Source organism: Lycorma delicatula, chromosome 11 (genome assembly GCF_047948215.1).
Source record: "Lycorma delicatula isolate Av1 chromosome 11, ASM4794821v1, whole genome shotgun sequence".
Lineage (NCBI taxonomy): Eukaryota > Metazoa > Arthropoda > Insecta > Hemiptera > Fulgoridae > Lycorma > Lycorma delicatula.
The window spans coordinates 4,425,613-4,449,876 of NC_134465.1; the positions used below are offsets into that span (position 1 = coordinate 4,425,613).

Here is a 24,264-nt window from a genome sequence, read left to right on the forward strand (position 1 = left end):
GTGGAATTTAGAGAAGCTTGAGGAAGAGGAGGTTAATAAGTTTTTTAAGAAGGACATCGCAAGAGGTCTGAGTAAAAAAGATAAGGTAAAAAATGTAGAAGAAGAATAGGAGAATGTTAAAAAGGAAATTCTTAAATCAGCAGAAGCGAACTTAGGCGGAACAAAGAAAACTGATAGAAAACCTTGGGTTTCAGACGATATATTGCATCTGATGTATGAATGTACAAAATATAAGAATTCTAGTGATGAAGAAAGTAAAAGGAACTACCGACAATTAAGATATACTATAAACAGGAAGTGCAAACTAGCGACAGAAGAGTGGATTAAAGAAAAGCGTTCAGAAGTGGAAAGAGAAATGAACATTGGTAAAATAGACGGAACATACAGGAAAGTTAAGGAAAATTTTGAATATAATATATAATTTTGAATATATTGAAGAGTTATACGGAGGAAATGAAAGAAAATGGTGTTGTATAGGAAGTTGAAGAGGGTGAAATGGGAGAAACAATACTGAGATCTGAATTTAAGAGAGCACAAAAAGATTTAAATGGCAGAAAGGCTCCTGGAATAGACGGAATACCTGTAGAATTACTGCGCAGTGCAGGTGAGGAAGCGATTGATAGATTATACAAACTGGCGTGTAATATTTATGAAAAAGGGGAATTTCCGTCAGACTTCAAAAAAAGTATTATAGTCATGATACCAAAGAAAGCAGGGGCAGATAAATGTGAAGAATACAGAACAATTAGTTTAACTAGTCATGCATCAAAAATCTTAACTAGAATTCTTTACAGAAGAATTGAGAGGAGAGTGGAAGAAGTGTTAGGAGAAGACCAATTTGGTTTCAGGAAAAGTATAGGGACAAGGGAAGCAATTTTAGGCTTCAGATTAATATTAGAAGGAAGATTAAAGAAAAACAAAACCAACATACTACTTGGCATTTATAGACCTAGAAAAGGCATTCGATAACGTAGACTGGAATAAAATGATCAGCATTTTAAGAAATTTAGGGTTCAAGTATAGAGAAGGACAATTGCAAACATTTACAGGAACCAAACTGCAACAGTAACAATCAAAGAACATAAGAAAGAAGCCGTAATAAGAAAGGGAGTCCGACAAGGATGTTCCCCATTCCCGTTACTTTTTAATCTTTACATGGAACTAGCAGTTAATGATGTTAAGAACAATTTAGATTCGGAGTAACAGTACAAGGTGAAAAGATAAAGATGCTACGATTTGCTGATGATATAGTAATTCTAGCCGAGAGTAAAAAGGATTTAGAAGAAACAATGAACGGCATAGATGAAGTCCTACGCAAGAACTATCGCATGAAAATAAACAAGAGCAAAACGAAAGTAATGAAATGTAGTACAAATAACAAAGATGGACCACTGAATGTGAAAATAGGAGGAGAAAAAATTATGGAGGTAGAAGAATTTTGTTATTTGGGAAGTAGATTTACTAAAGATGGACGAAGCAGGAGCGATATAAAATGCCGAATAGCACAAGCGAAACGAGCTTTCAGTCAGAAATATAATTTGTTTACATCAAAAATTAATTTAAATGTCAGGAAAAGATTTTTGAAAGTATATGTTTGCAGTGTCGCTTTATATGGAAGTGAAACTTGGACGATCGGAGTATCTGAGAAGAAAAGATTAGAAGCTTTTGAAATGTGGGGCTACAGGAGAATGTTAAAAATCAGATGGGTGGATAAAGTGACAAATGAAGATGTATTGCGGCAAATAGATGAAGAAAGAAGCATTTGGAAAAATATAGTTAAAAGAAGAGACAGACTTATGGGCCATATACTAAGATATCTTGGAATAGTCGCTTTAATATTGGAAGTACAGGTAGAAGGAAAAAATTGTGTAGGCAGGCAACGTTTGGAATATGTAAAACAAATTGATAGTGATGTAGGATGTAGGGGGTAAACCGAAATGAAACGACTAGCACTAGATAGGGAATCTTGGAGAGCTGCATCAAACCAGTCAAATGACTGAAGACAAAAAAAAAAAAAAAAAAATCTGTATCACAAACAATCAGACAGCAACATCGTCGTAGTATTTCTTTTTTCTTGATGGTTCGGCCGATTTCTACGGAACACTTTTCACTTCTGTTCTATGGAAGACTTAAGATCCTGTTTTTTATTTTTGTAGTGAAGTTATAAGGCAGTTAAATATGAACATTAAGCAAATAAAGTATTAGAATAATGATCATTAAACGAATAAAGCGTTAGAATAATGATAACATTTAATTTAGTTGTTTCTATGTTTAATGTCTTGGCTGGAGATTGATTCATTGTTTGTTAAATACACGAATAAATAATTAATGCTTAATTTTGCAACGTTATGCACGAATTAAAAAAAGTTCTTAACCTTTGAAAAGTAAAGTTTGCTGGCTGTGCAACTAGATCAGCAGGTCAGCTTTCTGGCTTATGATAAAAAACAGATTGGTAGTTCATTTCAGTTCGAAGGGCTAGATGAAGAGTTTAGAGTTTTAACAACTGTCACATTATCATTTCATCTTGTTTATAAATGAATAAAATAAAAACGAATGAGTCAGAATAATAGATCTTAGTACACAATAAATAAATTCATTTTCTGTATCTAATTAGCCAAATTTAAGGCGATGAGCTCTTATGTTACAAATTCCACTTTTGTGAAGATGCCTGTCACCAAGACATTCGAATACATTCGTGCCTTTAAATTTTGTACCTTTAAATTACTCAGGTGATTAAGTTTATTTATTTTGTAATACTGAATTATTTTGAGGATTGTTTTAGTCGTAAAGTATCAATCAGCAAATCAGATCCTAACTTGCATTACATTAATTTGATTAATATTATTCATATTATGTGATGTTTAAATTAAAAGATTATACAACAATAATACCTATTGTTACAAATAAACTAATGTGTCTGTACAGCTATAATTACATTTTTACATGTATAATATTCTTAGTACGAGTATCTGTTTTTGAACAGGTGGCGTCATGCGTAGTCGTCAGATGGTAACAGGTATTAGGGATTGCGTTTACGTTGTAATATTAGACAAGTTTTCACCGCTTGCGTTCAGTTTCAGTTTGGTTTGAAAAGGATGGTAAATCACTGTTGATGGTAACATTATCTTTCTAATTTTATTTTGTAATCTTATAAATGTTTTTAACCTAACTTTTAAGTATCAAACGTTTGTGGTTAAGATATTAATTTCTTCGAACTTAATACAACATAATTGTTTCCGATTTGATTTATTTGTCACGTTACAGAAACTATTCAATATTATTTTGACGTGATATTATCTCGTGTGAAACCAGTTATCTTAATTTTGTGAATTCCTGACAGTATGAACAGGAGATATTTGTAAAACGATTTCCTGGGTTAGGAAACCGATTATCAGCCGCTTTATTTATAGTTACTTTTCGTCTGATCTTATCTATTATTTTGGTTGCAGTAAAGAAATCTGTTTTTATGTTTACTTAATTTTTTATATATTAGTTAAATCAGTTTCTACACAGTAGGTGTGTAAGGATTGGAAATTCAGACGAAATACTTTATTTATTACAGTCACATAAATGAAAAGACGTTTATTAATATAAATAACATAAAATATTTATTTATTAAACAATAATATAACTTATTAAAAGATAATACAAATAGAATGACTACAGGTATATATAAAATACAAATAAATGATTTATCCCAAGTGTCATGGTAAGTTACTTATCTATGTATGGTTTGTCATTTATTAGAATACTTATCCAATATTATTTGATAGCTGCTGCATAAATGTGTTTTGGCCAAAAGTACAGCTTATAGCTGATTTCATTTTTCCGTTAGAAGCATACATCTTTATCTTACAGTCTGAACACGTGCCTAATAAAAATTAATCTTACCGTGGTCCAAATAATATGGTCAGTTAATCTACAGATAGTACTAGAAATTATCACTTGCGCACATATCTAAACCACAGACATCAGTTCTGTGGGAAAAATACATAATGGAGATTGAATTTTAATACAGCTCTGAACTATTGATAAAAATATTATTCTTAAACTAGAAAAATATTTTATGTTTGAAAATTGTAAAAAAATTTGGACATAACATCTCATTGCATTAAGTCCAAGATATTTTATAGATTGTTTTGTGAATAAATTTGCAATGGTTTATTTTTTAGTTATTGTAAATATACTATTTGTCAATATATCTAAATGTGAAATGTTTCATTTAGAATAGTTATATCTATTTATTTAACAAAAATTAGTTATTAGCTGATTTAAATATGCGATTATTTTTTGTAACTACAAATATTCCTTTGTGAAGTAATTTTTTCATACATCTTTATAACTAAGAAATTGTATACAATATAATTCATTGATCAGCAAAATGAAATTGTGGTTAAATATTTGTCAGAAAATTACACATGAAAGTTAAAATAATTTGTTTCTTAAATGTGTACAAAAATTCTTGAATTATGTCTGAAAAAGGGGTTTAACACATATTGAACTGAAATTTGATTTTTAAAGTGTTCAAGTTCATTAAATTAATTGTTAGTCATTGAGAGAAGCTATTTTATACTCTTTAATATAAAAATGTTTCCTACAGAAATTAAAAGATTTTCATTTGTTTTGGAAAATTTGATAAAAGTTGGCATGAAAGTTAGTTTATTACTGTTACATGAAAAAATGCCTTTGGCCTAGATTAGATTTATAATACCAAAAAGTAGATTAAACAGAGTTAAAAAGTGATGATACTCATGACAAAATTGGGATTTCAGAGGTAAATTTTAATTATAGCTATTCCTATACTTTTTAGATTCTATTTTTTAGAATTTCTGCACGTTCTGCTCTATAAAGAATATGTAGAATGACAATCCTCTATAAAGTTGATAGTAACATTAATGTTTATTTATTCATATTTCAAGAGTTATAAATAAGTTTGTGCTGAAAGAGTTGTGTGTAATCTTAAACATCTTGGCTGTTATTAGCTTCTCATATTTGTCAGGCTAATGCATTGATGCTTCTAAGATACGTGCTTCTAAGGGAGAAAAGAAACCAGATCCATAATTTTTCATACGTTTGCCTCTCAAGTATTGTCTAAGCTTTTCATACTAACTGAAGGACCAGTTAACTCTAATGACCACATGTATCAACATGAATTAGTCAAGAGGTACAGAGTAATGCAATACATACTAGTATAAAAACATGAGGAAATATTACACTCTTTAATTGCAGTTGCAATATTTCTTTTAAAATCTATAATATATTTTTGATTTCTAATAAATTCCATGAATATTTTTTCAAACGCTTTTTGTGAGACTTAGCTTTTTATTTTTCTGTACTCGCCTATGAGATCAGCAGGGTAGTTAGTAGTATTAAAACATTTAAGAATTTTTTAATAACTGTTGTCATTTTGTATTTTCTAAATGAGATTTTAGCATTTTCTTTTCTATGTTTACATTTTTTATCATTTTCTTTTATTTTTTTAAATCATAATACATTTTTAAATTTTTTCGAACTGTGTTTTTTGATTTTGCTTGCACTTTGCTATAATTCCTGCCTGCTTAATAAATAATGCTTGTAATATTAGTTTTTTTAATGATAGATGTTAAGAAACTCTTAAGGATGTTTTGAATAGATAATCAAAATTTGCTATTATATCAAAGTATATGCCTCATTTTGTCTCAAATAACAATGAGGCATATGCCTCATTTTGATAGCAGGTTTCCATCAACAGGGGATGTAATGGAATAGCACTGACATATTACACAGTTGGATATGTATTGTTAATGTGCTATATAATTTAGGTATGGGTGTCTTTTAAGAAAACATATTTTGATTTTGGGTAACTCTGAATAAAGATATGTGTTTTACTATTTGTTTTTCACATAAGCTCCTATTAAGTGAAATAGATCCTCTTTGACTGAATACTGCCGCGGGGGGTGGGGGGTGGGGTGTTGAAGCACTCCTGAAAGCAGTTTTGTTTATTGTGTCATGGGTAGGTGCTCTGTATATAGGTTGATTTTTTTGTATATCTTATCTGATCTGTCATAGACAAGGGTTGCTTTGAGTGAAACCAAGTATGGTGTTTTTTCTACTTTCAGCATCTTTGTTTTAATGATTCTATTAGCTTATATTATCTTGAAATATTCTACAAAGTTTCTTGTCATTAGTTGTAACTTATTAGTAATTATAATAGTCTAAACAATGACAATAATAATAAGTGAAATTATTTTCCTCTTTTTACTATTAGAGGAAATATTATCACAGCTATCTATTATTATTATTGTAACATTCCCTAAACTTAGTAAATTATTATTAAACTTTGTGAGTACAATTGAGGCCATGGCTGATATTCTGAAAAGGCTTGTATGCATATCTGCACTTTCTCTGTCATATTGTAAAAATGAACTATTATGATTTACGTTTACATCAAATTCAGTTTTTCATTTGTTTAGAGAGCAGCATGTAAGTGATGTCTGCTATCCACTGTGGCGTGTAAGTATTTGCTTCCAGTGGACAGGAAACTCTGACATCACAATGTTTTATTATGAATTTTAGTTTTGTGATTCCATAATGGAATGGCTTTAAGACAAATCTAAGACATCATCTGCTATCATGGACTGTGTAGAATGACCGTGATTATTCTTAGAGAAAGAAACTCCCATTGCTCCTTCTTGTACCTCAAATGTTTTATGTCCATCACAGCCAATAATAATGACTGGAGCAGAAACTCACCAGATTAATTTACAACATTTTGTCAAGAAAGATTGTAGTAATATAACTCCTTTTATTTAATAGAACAGTTTCTAAGTTAAAAAATTGATTGGTTTTATTTATAACTCATAATGTAATGTACTGTACATAAAAATACCTCCAGCAAAATATAAAATTTTATTTTTAAAAACTTTCTTTAAATTAAATTTTGAATAAATGTTTATTTTCTAATCTTCATATTGTTATTTATTTCAATTATGTTGGTTTAAGATAGAGCTGCACTTTAGAGAGTCGATTTAGTGCAGAACAGTAGAGTGTTAAAATTGCATTAAAGCAGTTGATTGATAAGTTTATCATTAAGTAAAATTATTATTATTATATATTTCATTATTTCTTTAACAAGTTATCTATGTCATGTGTTTCTTTGGTGGTTTTTCTTTTTTAATACATTTTACTGCTGACCAGACATATGTATCTTAGCATCATGAAAATTTATCATACATTTTATTTTAATCTTGATACTTATCGGTCGATGAAAGTAAATCTTAAAGGTCCATCTGGCATATACATCGGATGAATACTGTAATGCAGTTTTTCGTAGTTATATTTTATTTTATACGACTGAATTATCTGGAACAGAATTTTAAAATATAGATTATTATAAATGTATTATTTATGACTTTATTTCCACTTAATTTTAAATTTTAGTTAAATGCATTTAATTTGGTCTAATAAATGTTGAGTAAAGCTATGATGTAAATGTGACATTTTTTTTAAGTGTCACTAGCTGATAATGCCCGATTACTTAAAGATAATCGCTCTAACGCTCAACCTTATTGAAAGATGTATATTGAACTTTGAATATTTTTTATATTTTCTAATATGAAAATTTAGAAAAATTCATGTCCACCAATTAATTTATCTTTTTTCTTAGGATGCTATAATTTATACTCTTAATTATTGACAGTAATATATTTTTACCAAGCTAAGTGCATTGTTTTTTTCTTTGGCATTTTGTTTTTGTTCATAATCAGTTACAAACAAATGGGTTTTCTAATTTTTAAGAGATTTTTCAGTAATATTCCTTGTTATTAGTTTACTGATATTAATGTGTAATAATTTTTCATAAAACTTTTTATTTCAAATTTCCTGTTATTTGTCTTATACAGGGTTAAAGAGTGGTGGAGTTGATGCATTTATAGGTACTTCTGCATCCCCACCTTTGTTTTTAATAGAAATTAAATTAAAAAAAAAAGAAGTTTAACTGTTGAGAAAGTAGAAAGACAAAATGCTATATAACATAGAGCAGGTCTGAGAGACAATTGTTACGGTTAAAGATGGAATAACTGAAAATACAAATTCTTTTGTACAGACGCTGAGAAACTGTGGGTAGTGTCAGAAGTAGGCCACATCAGGATTGGTGGGGAGACCATGCGTTCAGTCTGATCACAGTGGTAGCTTGGCAATGAAAACTTCCCCTTAACTGCACCACTCTTTCAGAAAGTTTTCATTGCCAAGCTACCACTGTGATCAGATTGAACACATGGTCTCCCCTCCGCTCTTGATGTGGCCTACATCTGACACTACGGTAAAATGCTTATGATATTGGTGGTGCATTAAAAATTATTTTTAGTACTGGCTAAACCTTCCTTAGACAAATGAATTAATCAGTTTTGTTTTTATTTTTTTATTTTTACAGTATTAATTCAGCTTTGTTGTAGAACTCATATTTTTAAATTCAGTATAAAATAAAAAAATTACCATTCACAGAAATTCTAGCCTAGTAATAAAACTGTTGTCTTGCTGTTAAATGTAAAACTGTGATTTTTATAGATAACTGTTTATAGAGCATAAGTCATTCATAGAAATGGTATAGTTATTCTAAACAGTATTTTTTCTTCTGTAAAAATGTTAAATCTTTCTTAGTCAGTAAGAAGAAACAATTATATTTTATAATTATAAGTTTAATATATTTGTATGTTTCACACACATGCATGAATATACCCATAAAATGTATAAAAATGCTTATATTTTAAAAGGAAAGAACAAACTTTATTAACTTGTTATTGTTACCTTTGCAATTACTGTTTGTATCTCTAGATCAGCAAATCTTCTACCTAAACACATCCTTCGTCCATATCCAAATGGTAAAGATGCAAATGGATGATGCTCTTTATGTTCTGGACTAGTTTTTAACCATCTTTCTGGGTAAAATTTTGCCGGTGAATTAAAATATTTTTCTGAATTACTGATTACATAATGTTGGAAAATTACTTGTGTCTGAAAATGTTTATTGAAACAACAAAATAAATAAATTTAGTATTAAAATTATGTTAAATATGTCTAACTGATAACAATTTTTATTTTCAATTTCATTTATGTTTTTAAAAAAAACAAAACTGCACCAAAATAATACAGTATTGTTCAATATAATACTAATTTAATACTAAACATTTGGTTTAACAATAACACTAAATTTAAAAACAATTAAATAATAGTTGAGGTGCAAAAGTGAATTTAACTAGTAAGAACGTTTCCATTTATTTTTAAATTCTCTTTTAATTTTCAAAATACCCAATTTGGATAATTTAAAAAAATGGCTGAGTAGGGAAGGTGAATTGAATAATTATTAGTTGTTAAGGAGTATAGGTCACATTGTTTTAAATTATTTCATGAAATTGTTTTAACGCATTTCACTTTGGTGTAAAGTTTAGTTATAAAAATGTTGTTAAAATCTATTTGGTGCAAAATTTGAATTGAATTGATTGAAATTGAGGCTTTCTAGCTTTAGAATAATAAAAAAAAAGTATTTTTTTTTTTGTAAGAAAAATTTCAATATTGAGATGAAATTTTGTACATTTAAAGAAAAGTGATTAAGGAATAAAGTAATAGTGATCGTCGATCTTTTTCTGTAATTGTGAAATGAGCTATTACAGCTTTAAATTTGTCAATAAAAATATGGTGTGAATTTATTGTAGTCTACTGAAGATAGACTAATGTTTCAGTGCAAAGCACTTTGATAAGTATGACACGATGGAAATGAGTAAGTGATTGCATCTTATAACTTTATTTCTTTGCTTTAGTTCAATTTTATATTTGTGAAGTGTTTTTAACTTGTAAATTTATGTTAATTGTCAACAGAGACTGACAAACAAATGATAGGTAAAACTAAGTCTTTGTTATAGATTTATTTAAAATTTTAAATAAAATTTGAAATTCTTTTTTATTTATAACAGTTTGAAGTAATGTTATTGTTAAAATATTCACGATAAAAAGTAATTGATGTTAAAATAAAAGAATTAAATATATTAAAAATTTCACGCATGATTTGAACACCACATGATAAAATTTGAAGCATTCTGGTAAATGGAGTGTTCCCAGACTGTTAATAGGTTTTATTATTACTGATACTAGACATGTGCAAAGTAGTGTTATCCTCCCAAGCTGGTAAGCTGACAACTTACCAGTTGTCAGCTAAATTACTAACATTTTCATCATCAGAAAATCCTGATGACCACTACCTTTATATTAAGAACCACTGTCTTTCAACATTTTTAATGATTCAGCATCATTCAGTTAATTTTTATTATCAAATTTTACACTATATAGCAAACAGTAAATGTCACTTAAAAAAACAAAAATTAATCAAAAATCAATATCCAACAAATATATCAACAAACCTAAATTTAGAATGATAGAAAATAAATAAAAATAATCATATATTCTGTAAAAAAGACAAATATAAAACTAAAACTATTTATTTTCAACCAGATCTGCAGAATCTGGTTATCCAGAATCTAATTAGATAAAAAATAAATATAGAGTATGAATGATGATTTGCTGTCATTTTATATAATTGCAAATAAATAATGACATCAAACTGCTGTCATTACTAACAAATAAAATTAATACCATAAACATCTTGCTTATAAAAGTAATTGTATACGTTTTTAAACATAGTAGGAAACCCAGTTTTACATTATTGGTATTGCAGCCAATATTCTGTGTTTCCTCCAGAAATAAAAGACTGAAAGAAAAATAATGATCTTTGGCTTTGCTGAGAACACTTTTGTACAGCAGTAAGTGGAAGTATTGGATCAAGCTTTTACTAAAGGGTTTTGGTTACTTAGAGTTTTTCTTGAGAACTGGGAATATTCAATAGCCTGGTTTGAATGCTGCCTGACCATCTCCTGGTTGATGTTAATTATTTGTGTTAATAGCCAGGAACCCTCAAAATGAAGTTTGTTATTATCAGAAAAATGGAGGTCTTAATCAGTGTAATTCAGAACGTTTGATACACGAGCCAAATTTTATTTATTTATTTATTTTTTTTTAATTCTAGAGTAAGATTTAATTTTTATGAATTCTTTATCAAATTATTGCAGTATAATAGGTGTTGCAGTATAATAGGTGTATAATAGGTGAACCTACACCTTAATAAGGTGTAGGTTCTAGTTTCAGACGCTTATTATTACAAGTTACTGTAAAGTGGTCTTGCTTTAAATTTATATTAACAAAAAATTATGAATTATTAATAAGTTTACTTACCCCTTTTGGAATTAAATAACCTCTAATGACTGTATCTTTTGTCATACACCTTCCATTGCCTATAACTACTGGGTACATTCTGCAATCAAAATTACTCAGTTCAATAATTTAAAATTTCAGTATAGAATAGATAGTGTGTTTATAATCTTTCATGCTTGTGTGTGTGTGTGTGTCTATATTTAAAGAAAGAGATTGTATTACATTTGAAGGAAAATTAAAATGTTTAAATAAGTATATCATATCAGTTAAATATGTTCATCTGCCTAAAATAAAAATACTGTAAACAATGCAAGAGTCATTCGTTAAGTTCTTTCTAACAAAGAAAACAAGATTTTTCCAAAATTCTGTTTTTATTTTTTCAGCTTAATCATCTTGTAATTCAATACATTAGACAATGACTTTCCAACTTTTTAATACTCTCAGTATAATGTGATTTGTCGGCTCTGCAAAGTAAGCAGATGACTCAGTATTCTTTGAAGTAAGTTTTCTTCCAGTGAGCTATTTCTTCAGGTTTGGGAATAGGAATTATTTCTGGTAGCCGAACATTGTGCATGTGGGAAAAAACTAAGAAGTTTTTCATCAACAACCCGAGATGTGTGTGAAGACACATTATTGTACTGAAAGAGCACTTACCTTACTTACGGTCAGATGTGGAAGTTTTGCCTGAGGAGTAGACTTCAATCATTCCAGTGAAGTGTAATACTCCTCGGTGATGGTCCTCCCTTTTGCAAAGTAGTCTTATGATTACACACCATGAGAATTCCTTAAAGCTTTAACTGTGACTTTTCCTCCACATTGAACCATTTTCGCTTTTTTTGGCACAATTTCACCTACTTCCTTCCACCTACTATTTGCTCTATGGAATATTACAGTAAATCCTTGTTTTATCTAATGTTATAAAAGTTTGAAAAACTCATCCTGGTGATGACAGCTGCCTTGTGACGATCCCAGTCGCCACACCACCCCCTTTATTCCTAGCCATGAAGGACTTTCCTGAAGGTCGTCTTTTAGATCCTCTAAACCTGATAACACAACTCGGTCATCAGTTTGACCTCTGTTAGGATGCTGCCGATGCAAATGCCTTGGCAGACATTTGCATCAATGTATTTATGCAACCTACTATTGTCTTCATATGGCCTCTTCCAACCACAACCACCTATCATAACTTACAACACTCAATTATCAAATTAATCAATTCGAAGAAGTGCAATCCCCATGCCTTCCTCTAACATCGAAGTTTTCACACAAAAACTCTTCCTATATCTAACTTCAGTTAGACTATGCACGCAGATAATTACTTAATTGAGTCTTTAAACACGAAAAATACTATCCTTATACCAACAAAACAAGTTGATTGCAACAATAATTTTGTCTTGCAATTCAATTTACTCAAAGTCCTTGTGATTTACTTAAAAATCAAGAAACAGATTTACGAATTTAATAAGCCTCTTATGAAGAATACCCTAACTCTCTCTGCTGTGGTCTGCTTAAGGTCTGCTCAAGGCAGAGGGCAATAAGAGAGTTGATATACTACCTAAAAAAGGTATGTAAGTTTTTTGTATTAATATGGAGTTTGTTTGTAGCATTAGTTTAGCTGGAGGCAGAATCTCAGTTTAAATCTGTGTATAAGCAGATTAGAATTTGGAATAAATAATTAATGATCATTTTCTTTGGACTGAATATGCAGAAATACTGATTTACAAATTGAGTAGATCTCTTTCAGATTTCCTGATCAGGATAGGCAGAGGATCCTTGAAAAGGTTTCATTGTTGAACATAGACTATTCTAGTTTTGGAACTGTAGCTTTATTTCACAATTTACTAAAGGATAATACCCTCTGTTGGGTTTTTCATCAGTTACCAGTAAATACAAAACACATCCTAGAACTGAGGGCCTAGAACAAAACCATTTCTAGATCTTCAAAATCTGTTTTTCTAAGACTGTTGCCATTCTTAACATGGCTAAAAAAGTTCCAGCTATCAGCTGTTCACCATCATTTCTTATCACCTAAGAACTTATCATATTATTTATTATACAGGAGCTTAATACAAAACAATCAATGAACATTGTAATAATGTAATTTAGTAATGACTTTACCTTAATGTCTCCTTTATGCAAGCTCTTAAGTACGGCAGTTGATCTAATTTTTTTGCTGTTAAATTCTCATCTTTTTTTAAAACATTTGTCACTTCATTGTACAGTATTTCCTGTTTTTCTGGATTTTGGCTCAGCTGATACAATATCGATGCAATTGCTGCTGATGTCTATTAAACAAACAGTGCTTCAATTATTTTTTGTTTTTTTTTAATAAATCAATATCATATATATCAAAATTATTGTCATCAATAATTCTTTATAATAGGAATAATATTTTTATAAGTTAGTAGGCAAATATTTTCTTCCATCAATATTTAATAAATTATACATACATATATATATATATATTTCTCTAATCAGTTTTCCAGCTATTGCCAGGTCTGGGTGTGTAGGTATAGGCAAATGCAATTACAACTACTGGCTTGCTAGGCCTGCTGTAGCTGCAGATGTAGTGTAGTATAAGTGTAAATGTACCAGTAAGCATGTTGTCTTGAACATACTCAGGTCAACCACTCCTGAGATGTGTGGTTAATTGAATCCAACCACTAAAGTATACCAGTATCCATGGTCTAGAATTCAAACACACATCAGAATATGTGTTACTCTTCAATTAAAAAATAGGAGTACCCATCAGCATTTGCCTGGATAGATCAAGGGAATCTGTGATTAAATCTTGACAGAGCATCATCACTAAATAGGTCAAAAAGGTTAATTATATATAAAGTAAATACTAGCTCTTGTTAAAGTTTAGTGTTAAAATATAAATTCACAAAATAATAGTGAATTACATTTTTGAAGAAAGTAAATAAAATACTTTAAGTATTAAGAAGATATTAATGATAATCATTTGCTCATATATTTATGTATTTATTAAATTTAGATGTAGAAGAATTCATTTTAATTTTTAATTTGTATTATTTAAAAGCTCATCAACTGAATAATATTGTTTTTATAAAATAATATCTTTTGGTTTTATTTTAAATAAATTGATTGGAAATTCTTTTTAGTTGGTTGGTAATTTATTAAAAATGTTAATAGGACGATAAGCTCCTTTTCCTTGAGTAAAGTATTATGCTAAATTTTACAAACAGTTTTGTAATTTTTCATAGTATTAGTTTTTAAGAATGAGCAACAATTGCTTGTAGCAAAGGTTACACATTCATAAATATGTGAAAAATATTCATCAACACAGAGGAAAGTTAAAGAGTTTTAATTTACGAAATATTGATTTACAATTCCCATTATGGACATCAAACAAAAAGAGCTGACCCCCTACTTTTTTATATGATGAAAATTTTTTCTTAATTTAAGATGTTAAACAAAATCAGTTTGACCATCTCATGAGAACTTATCATCAAACAAACGCACAAAAAGTTTACATTACAGGCAACAAAAATACTATCATTAATGAAAATTATACACATGTTGTGTTAAGCAATGTTATATTTATCCAGAATACAACACACAATATTTTCTTAACATTAAATAGTTAAAATCCTCCAGTGAATCATTTTTTAATGCTACTGTAGAATTTTTTAGACCTTTTAAAATATTTATTTTCTAATATATACACTTGTCATAATTTAAGAGAATTATAGTAATGGTTTAAATTTTTTTGAGCGACATCATAATAGATAATAATAACAGCAAGGAACCGAATAACTTTTTCTGTGTTTTACAGAGTGGTGGCTCATGTATAAGCACTGTGGAATTGCAGCACTCCATATCTCCATTTGATGTTATCAATAACATTTAATATAATGAGTCCTTTTTTCTTTAATTCTTTCTTTATACTTTTACAATATATAAACCTTAAGCTTAATGTCAGTAGCCATGCCCCTGTTTATGAAAAATATACAAATATCTTTGTATGGAACTATGCGCTTCACAGTTCCAATGACATGGTGTTTGGCTGTTGTGTGCATGCGCACATAGGAAGCTGCACACGAGGCTGCAAAGGAGAGAGAGCACTATCTCTCCCGCAGTGCTGACCCTGGCGTGCTGCTGGAAGGTAGTTTATTTTTGATACTTCGCATGTGAATAGAATGTTCTTTGTTCGTTCCCTTTTCTAGTTTAGTTGTTGGAAGGAATATGAAAGTGATTTAGTAGTTTTTTCAGTAGTGATCAGAAGATGGCAGAAAGCAAGGGCTTTTTGATTACCAAATCTGTCCAAAAACAAGCTGGAAGGGTGAAAGAAAAGGTAATTAGCAAAAACTAATTAATTATGTATTTGTTCCTATGCACACAGAAATTTAAATTAAGCACAGATGACTTTTGTGGACATTTTATTAAGTTATTACCTAATAATACTAAAAAATATCTGTATTGACATTTTATTATTTATTTGATTAAATTGTGTTCCATATTCTTGAATATGATAAAGTGTAGAATTAGATTATTAACCTGCCTTCAGTTATTTCATTTGATTCGTTTTTTTCAGTTCTTTTATTTTACAGAAAACTTTAACCATGGCTTGAAAAGGTCCAGAAAAAAAAATTTTGGAGCAGCACCCTCACTAATTTTAGTTACAAGCCACCACTGGTTTTCCATCTTAAAGAATCTACATGTTACATGTGTGGTTTTATTGAACGATTTATTTTCTGATAAATATATATTTTTTATTTTAAATACTTACTGTGTCAATTCCTACCAAAAACATATCTAATGCTAGTATGCTAGCTGTTTTTGGGTTGCTAGGATCCATTGAAAGTATTCTTTCTAATAATGAAGAATCGGCAGAACATTCCAGCGTTCCTTTTAGTTTTAATTGATACATTGCATCTGTTATATATTTATGTGTAACTCTGTAACAATATAGTTTATTTACTTTTATACAATTTTTAATTATTCATACCATTTATTCTGAACTGTTATATTAAACTATCTTCTAGTTCAAATATTGTTAAACCATGCATAGCCTAAAAATGTTAAACAGCAACAGTAAAGGGCTGTGTCCAAGAGAAATATATATTTGATGGATCTGTAATTATGAAAATCGTTTTATCAAAGAGATAAATTCAAAGAAGCCATTTTTTCTTTATACAGTCGTGTGTATTACAAGAATCACTATATCAATATTTAAAAAAAACAAATATTGTAAAGTGTCTACCAGTGCAACAGTAGTTAAAATCCTTTATAGAACATCAAGTATGACTTTTTTAATGAAGAGCAGCGCTCATTTACTTACTTGTTATCTATTATTCATATGGATTTTTTAATGTATGTGAAGGGGCTGACAAAAGTAGAGTGGAATGAATATGGTAGATCCACAGACTTTTGTTGGATAATAATAATTATAAAAATCTGAGAGTTTTTCACTCTACATGAGAAATTATAACAAATTCTCAGTATTATTTAAATAATTAATATGTATACATCTGATCTGATAGTTCTTACAGAGATGTGGTTTAATATAGATGAAGGAGCAATACTGTTGATGAGATTTAGAACTGTTATTAGATCTGAAAAATTGAGTAATAATGACAAATTGTGAATAAATACAGAATTATTTGATAATTTTGTAATTACATTGTAAATAGTTTTATGACATAATCGACTATTAATCTATGTATTGCATTGAATTAAGTAGATTTTAATGACTGCAATGGCCTTGAATACATCGTAAATGGCCCATCAGCCATCCTACTTACTTGCCATCTAAGTCAGTAAAACTATGACATTGCAACAGGAAGCACTATGTGAGTTATGGTTTACTGATTTAAAATCTATTGTAACCGTATAGCACATATGATGTTCTTATTATGTTAGCTGCTCGTATGGGTAAAACCATAAATACAGTAGCGTTTGGTTTAAGAAACAGGATTTCTAACAAAGGTCAAGTAATGTATACAATGCACTGTTTCATAACAAATGCATAATATTAATCTGTCATTTTACATCGTCTGTCCCGGTCTTTCTTACGGTTGCGATGCGTGTAAAAGTGCCTGAGGTACAATAAACACCAGTCCGAGTTATTTTATCTGAAGTGCGATATTATTCACTGTACAGTGATGTTAATCTCATCGATGAACATACTGGAGATGTCACTTAATATCTTTTGTATGTCAATGGGTTTGCATGCAAATATGTAAAAATATATCTGGCTCTGTTAAGAAGATACCAGGATACACTTCACTCATTTTTTTTTTTAAATGTAATTTGCTTGGCTAGTTATTTAAAAAAAATGTTTACATCATTTTCAGGAGTGACTTTTGATTTATATCGGATCACCTACAACAATTACGGTTAAAGTACTCTGCATACATATCTATGGATAATGAAACTAATATTAATTGTCAACTGAAAGATTTAGTCGATAGATATAAGATACAATAACTGCCTTTTCTGCAGTTTAGCTAGTAAGAAATTACTAAAACAAAAGTGAAAATCCACCTTACTAGCAAATTAAATGTGTCTCTCTAGATATTTCAGTTCGAAGACCATCGTCAGGAGAATAAAATAATAGTATAAAATTAAATGAAAAAATTAAAATGATTAACCGATCGTGACTGTTTGTTAGGTGTCAGTATACTCATAACTAGTTTTTGAGTAATTTATTAAATATAACAGCAGTAATCATGTTTGAGAAATTAGTAATGTTGATATTATCAAATGAAATAAATTATTAAGGGGAAAAGATGTTAGATTCTGTAACAAGACCAGTATAACAGATTCCTACCAATTAAGAAGAAAGTAGTAGAAAATATAATAATGAGAGGAATCCAAAAAGAATTAGTAAAGGTAACAGGTCTGTTTAACAATTGTCTTTTGTAATATTGCCCACTGAGTCACACCTAAACAAATGTTGCTCTGTGAAAAGAGTTACCAGACCCAGGCTAGGAATGCATGGGAATGAAAAGGCTTGGTCGATTGTTCTCACACTCAACTGGGGTCTGCTATAGCTGGTAAAGAAGAAGGGGTATAAATACTCTGGAAAAGACTAGTTGAAATCAGTTCTGTGAGGAAAGTCTGCGAGATGTGGGCATGATGTCAGTCTGCAAGATGTGAGTTCGCAAGACATCAGAGTATTCTACGAGGACAGTTAAGAACCGAATTTCTAGTGAATTAAGTTCTCGATGTGATTAAGGTAATGTCACAAGTAATTCCAGTACACAAAAACAAGAAATGGTTCAGTGAGTTACTGTAAAACTAAAAGTGAAAGTGATAATGTTCTAAATTTCATTCATAAACTGTTAAGGGAAGTTTTATTTGTGAACAGCAAAGGTATTTGCTGTGGAAGAACTTTATACTTGTCTTATCTATTTTACTATTGTTGTTAATACAATATGGTAGTGTATTAAGACTAATGGTTTTGCTAATGTCTTTTGTCAGTGGGACTGAATTCTGCTTTTCCATTCCATTTATATACCTGTGAATAAATTCTGATGATTTTTTAAAATTCTGTTTTGTATGTAATCTTTGTTTATTATTATTATTATTATTATTATTGACATTTATGATTATTATTATCGTGTTTTTTTTTTCTTTCCGTAGCGAAGGAAAAAGCTCTGCCAGCCGCCGTCAGGCCCGCACTGACGGCAGTGGGGGGCTCTCACCCGCTAAAAAACCTCCCCTTCTACCACGCAGGGGCCGGATCTAAGCCATATGGTATGTACAGCCCCTGCATGATCACCCAAGCACTCCACTATCCGAATCCGTGTGACCGGAAGGCGTCCCCAGAGGGCGATCGATGAGCGACGACTCCGAGGAGCCCCCGCCGCCCATCCCCAGAAGCTGGCCTCCCTTGATCACCCGTCATCGAACTCCAAGCCTCCATAGATTCGCATCAACTCAGCCTGCCGTCGCCTCTCTTCATTAGCCTTCTCTCGTATCATTGATGCGATCGTAGTCGAGACACACTCCCACTTGCTGCTATTGCTAAGCATTACCTCGATTATATTGTTGGCACCGTCCACACCCTGACCCTCGATCACTACGCGGAAGTTGCGCCATCTAGGGCAAAAAAAAAATACTACATGCTCTGCTGTATCCAGTCCGCCGCAATCGTGACAGCGACTTGTATGGCATCTGCCCATCCTGTACAGGTAGTCTCTAAAACATCTATGTCCTGACAGGAACTGGGTGAATTCGTAGCCTGTATTACCGTGCTTTCGCTCCACCCAGTTCCTGACGTCTCGTATGAGCCCATAGGTCCTACTAATTGCCACCTTTCTGTCCTCTCCATTCACTATTGCAGCTCTCATTTGCGCTTGTAAGTCTATGGGCGGTACTCCAGCTATAACCGAAGCCGCCTCGGCGCTGATCGTACGATACCTTGCGATGACACGTATGTTCAGTCTACGTTGCTGCATAACCAAACGCTTCACGTTCCTTGCCCTCGACAACGCTCCCAGCCATACAGGAACTCCATATAACACCACAGAAGAGTACACACTGGCCAACAGTTTCCTCTTACCCGTCTGAGGACCGCCCTTATTTCTCATCATGGTGCTCACCGCCTTCACCACATTTTCGCCTTTCTCGCCGCCTCCTCAACATGTATAGTAAAGGATCGGTTCTTGTCCAGCCACACGCCTAAATACTTCGCGGCTGGACTAGGATGGACTATCGTGTGTTCTACTCTAAAACGCAATGGATGCAGTCTGCGTCTTCCAGCCATAACAACCACTTTCACTTTGTCTTCAGCGAGCCGTAGACCATGAGCTATTAGCCACCTCTTAACCACGTCAGCCGCTTCTTCACCGGCCACCATCAGTTCTTCCGTTTTGCGCACAATCACAAGTGCCAAATCATCAGCAAACGCCACCGGGATGACGCCCGCCGGATAGCGCTGCCTTAGAACATTATCGAAAGCAATGCTCCACAAGGCCAAACGAATCCTGAGGGACACCACTCTCCACCGGAAATTTCGTTTCACCACCTTCCGACCTGCCCACCACGAATCTGTCATTAAAATATTCGTGCAACACCCTTCGCAGGTATGCCGGAATTCGTCTTGCTTCTAGTTCACGAAATATAACTTCCCATGGCAGCTCATTAAACGCATTGCGTTTAATGACCGCTCTTATCTCTCTCGACCTCCGTGTGCCTTCCGTAGCTAATCGAATAATATTCATCACTCGACCGATCGCATCAATCGCCGAGCGTCCAGACCGAAAACCAAATTGGTCCTCATGAAGTCCCCCTGCCATCTCTACGCCATCGTTTAGTCTTCGAAGAACAAGTCTTTCAAACAACTTCGCAAAGCAATTCAATAAACAAAGTGGTCGAAACGAAACCTGTGCCCCCGTAGGACCAGCAGTCTTCCTTAGCATCACTAACATTGCACCTCTCCACCGTTCAGGTATCCATTCCATCTCCAATACCATATTCATTGCACGCAATACCACACCCGGCACCGTCTCAGCCACAATTTTTATGACCTCCGGGGGGATTCCATCCGGCCCAGGACTCTTGCCACCTTTAATCAACTTAGTCGCCTAACTCAGGTCTTGCAGCGAGAATGGAACCATTGATTCCACCACAATTTCCTCCCTTTGAAAGTCCACTCCTTTCGGAAACAGTTCATCAACGCCTTTCCTCAGCTCATCATCGGTGAGGAGTGGCAGCCGTCTTCCAAACTTTTTTGTGACGATACGATAGGCATCACCCCACTTTATTATCGTGGTTGTGATTACTATGACTATTTGTTTGTTATTGACATTTAATATTATTGTTTATTGTTACTGTTATTGTGATTATTGTAACTATTATTGTAGATGCTTTTTTATTGTCTGTTATTGTTATTGTGGTTGTGATTATTATTTTTAATTATTTGTTTTATTATTACTATTGTCATTATTATTGATTTGTCTTGTTTTACTTATGTTTTTAAACCAATAAATTGTAATTATATAAAAATTTTAAATTGTCATTCTCTAAATATCCTGATCAAGCCATGAACACGTGACAATGTACTAAAACCAACATGACTAACACAAAATACAAATTAATGGAAAAGTGCATAATACCTATCAAACAATTAACAGCACAAAATGTAGTAGAAATGTATTAAGCCAGTATAAAAGTTTAAACTTTACTAATTGTGTATGTATGAATTTGAATGTATGTATGAAGTTTAAGCTACAATATAGTAATTATTGGAGAAGAGTATTACACAAAAAACTTTAAGTTAAAAGCATCATGTTATATAAAAAATGACATGTACTGTAATTATTTTGTCTTGTAACAGTTATCCAAATTTAGAATTTGGTGGTTGTCTCTTCCATTATCAGCCTGAATCTTTACTTCATATCCTTCTGTTTTTAAGATACTACTGCCTGGGAAATATTTCAGTTGATATGGAACCATTCGATTGTAATGAATGCAGTGTATAATTTTATGATTAAGTAATAAACAATTAACATTAAATAAGTAAATCTATTTATAATTTACCGTTAATTACCTTGTTATTGTATCGAGTGCTCTGACATATTTATTCCAAGTAGGTGTTCTGAATAATTTCCAAAATGGTATTTTTAATTCTAAAACACCAACATTCATAAAAAATGTATTAACAGCATCAATTAATATTTGCGTTTCTAAATTTTTACTATTGATGTTATCATCAAAACATCCCAATCTTGTGTTTAATGCTACTCGTGCTATCGCTGAAAAAGTTATTTATATACATTTTATTAGTTGTTATGTGTAAATAAGAATATGTTAAACTAGTCTATTAAGAGATTAAGAAAGTTATCTTATGTGAAAGATAAAAATGTTTGGTTTTACACTGATATTAATTTGCTGAATGAGTGGTTTCATAAATCAGAAGTCTCTTGGGTATAGCATTATTGTATTAGCAGTCATAGATATTTTTGTTCCTTGTTTATGAAGCAACCAGACACTCACTCACTCACATACATGCGCGTGCTTGTGCATGCGCACATACCTGTAGCTGTATTTTTTTTAAATGCAGTGCTTGACTGGATTCTTCTAGATTAAAAGGCTGAGATGCTACCACTACACTTTTGAACTGGCCTTTGTTTTAAAAGTATCAATTTGTGTTGATTAGAATCCATTTTCCACAATGTCGCAGGCTCTCAGCTCTAAAACATGCAGACATAATGAACAGTGTTCCAATAAAAAAAGTTCTGTAATTAAACAAACTTGTTTTCTTGAAAAAATAAATGTTGGACTTAAAAGTACAACAGATTTTCATAATAAAAAAAGTTAATTGTGACTAAGAATAACTTTTAAGTAGCTTTTTTAAGAGATAATAATGGGCTATCAGATCATTATCTGGTGCTCATAAGTATGAATCATGTAGACCAATGTTTAGAGCATTAAATATGTTAACTAATCCTTGTGTTTATATTTATGAATGTGAAATTTTTGTTAAAAAGATTCGTCACATTTTTAACTGAAAAAATAATTTTCATCTCGACCAAACCAGACAATAGAACTTTTTTCTTATGACAATATAATAATATTTAGGCTTACAATAAAGAGCCATATTATGCTTCCACTTCCACATTTAATAAATTTTTGAACCAATTTGACGAATCTTTCCACCAATTTATTTAAAATACAATTAAAAGATTCTCTTTATCAGAAACAATATTACTCTTTATAAATTTCAGTAATACTAATTAAAAAAAGACAAAAAACAGGTGCTCAAAATAATTTTCAACACTCGGTTCTGAATTGTGGATTACTGTATTTTATAGTATTTTTTATATTTAATTTATTTACCTTAGATATTATTTCATGTATTTATATTTAAATAATTAATGTGAACTTTAAAACACATCTATTTGTACAGACTTTTCAAAGAAAAGTACATATTATTTTTGGCTGCTTTGTGGGAGACAGGGTGAAATTAAATTTTATTATATATTTATAATTATATAATTTATTTTACTCGTAAAAATAATGGAAAAAGTTCATATAAACATATTTCCTAAAACGTTTTGTGTGTGAGTTACGACTATGAAAGATTTTGCTCGGATTTCAGCTACCGGGTTAGCTGAAATCTGGGGTATTGGATTTTTAGGACATTACTTATTGCACAGAATTAGTGATTTCTTATGATATTTGACCTGAAACATCAAATAAGGTCCCAGAACCGTATCTGCAGTAGTTTTTGAGAAAGCTGGAGTAAAAATTTTGGTGTAAAAAAATTGGGGTAAAAAGGGTACCATTTTGTCCAGAATTAAATCTTCTACAAGTTTTGTTTAAACGTTTTATATGTTTATATTACTCATTTAACAAAGTTATTGTACGTCAAACATAAAATACAGGGGTTTTTTACTCCTATTTATTGGTTTTCACCCCAAATTTCTCAAAAACTACTGCAGATACAGTTCTGGGTCTTATTTTATTCAATTTTTCAGGTAAAAACCATAAGACATCACAAATTCTGCCCATTAATTAATGTACTAAAAATTTCAGTATGACCTCATTTCACCAGGGTAGCTGAAATCCGAGCAAAATCTTTCACTAGCTGTAACGTGTAAACAAGGCATTTTGGACATATGTTTTATTATGAACTTTTTACATTATTTTCATGAGTAGAATAGATTATGAAAATCTTGGGAGAAATTTTTGATACTCTCTATATACAGGTGATTCCAAATTGCATGGTAATCTCTCAGGAGATGATTATACAGCCAAAAATAAGAAAGAAGTTCATATAAACATAGGTCAGGGAAACAGTTTGTTAGCGAGTTTTGGCTCGTGAAACATTTATCCCTGTTTTCTCTTCCCTCTGTGAAATTAAGCTATACTAAAATTCTTGGGGTACAAATTGAGAGATAAATTTGGTGTTTCCATATGATTTTTGATTTAATAAATTGAATAAAACTGTCCCAGACCTCTATCTCACATAAATAGAGGTTTTTCATATGTTTTAAGAAAAACAGGGTAAAACATGAAAACATGTTTTGTCAGAAAATAAAATTTTTTTAT

At 31.1% G+C, this 24,264-nt stretch overlaps 1 protein-coding gene and 1 long non-coding RNA gene across 4 annotated transcripts in view; one reads left to right on the top strand and one right to left on the bottom strand.

Annotated features, from left to right (window-relative positions):
• Positions 1 to 2,990: 2,990 nt before the first annotated feature.
• LOC142332036 (uncharacterized) overlaps positions 2,991 to 24,264 on the top strand; it is a 38,651-nt gene continuing 17,377 nt past the window's right edge. Inside the window, exon 1 of the long non-coding RNA XR_012758126.1 lies at positions 2,991 to 3,115. This is a non-coding gene — a long non-coding RNA (uncharacterized LOC142332036). The remainder of the gene's footprint in view (positions 3,116 to 24,264) is intronic.
• The window catches only part of LOC142332035 (putative cytochrome P450 49a1), a 58,658-nt gene continuing 38,799 nt past the window's right edge, over positions 4,406 to 24,264 (bottom strand). For 2 of the 3 annotated variants that reach the window (XM_075378129.1, XM_075378128.1), the window contains exons 6-11: positions 21,761 to 21,965; positions 15,992 to 16,160; positions 13,357 to 13,523; positions 11,260 to 11,338; positions 8,785 to 8,991; positions 4,406 to 7,341 (exon numbers count right to left, since the gene is read on the bottom strand). In XM_075378129.1, the coding sequence (XP_075234244.1) occupies positions 7,234 to 7,341; positions 8,785 to 8,991; positions 11,260 to 11,338; positions 13,357 to 13,523; positions 15,992 to 16,160; positions 21,761 to 21,965 (935 nt within the window). In that variant the 3' untranslated portion in view covers positions 4,406 to 7,233. The remainder of the gene's footprint in view (positions 7,342 to 8,784; positions 8,992 to 11,259; positions 11,339 to 13,356; positions 13,524 to 15,991; positions 16,161 to 21,760; positions 21,966 to 24,264) is intronic. The other variant, XR_012758125.1, reaches the window with a different exon arrangement.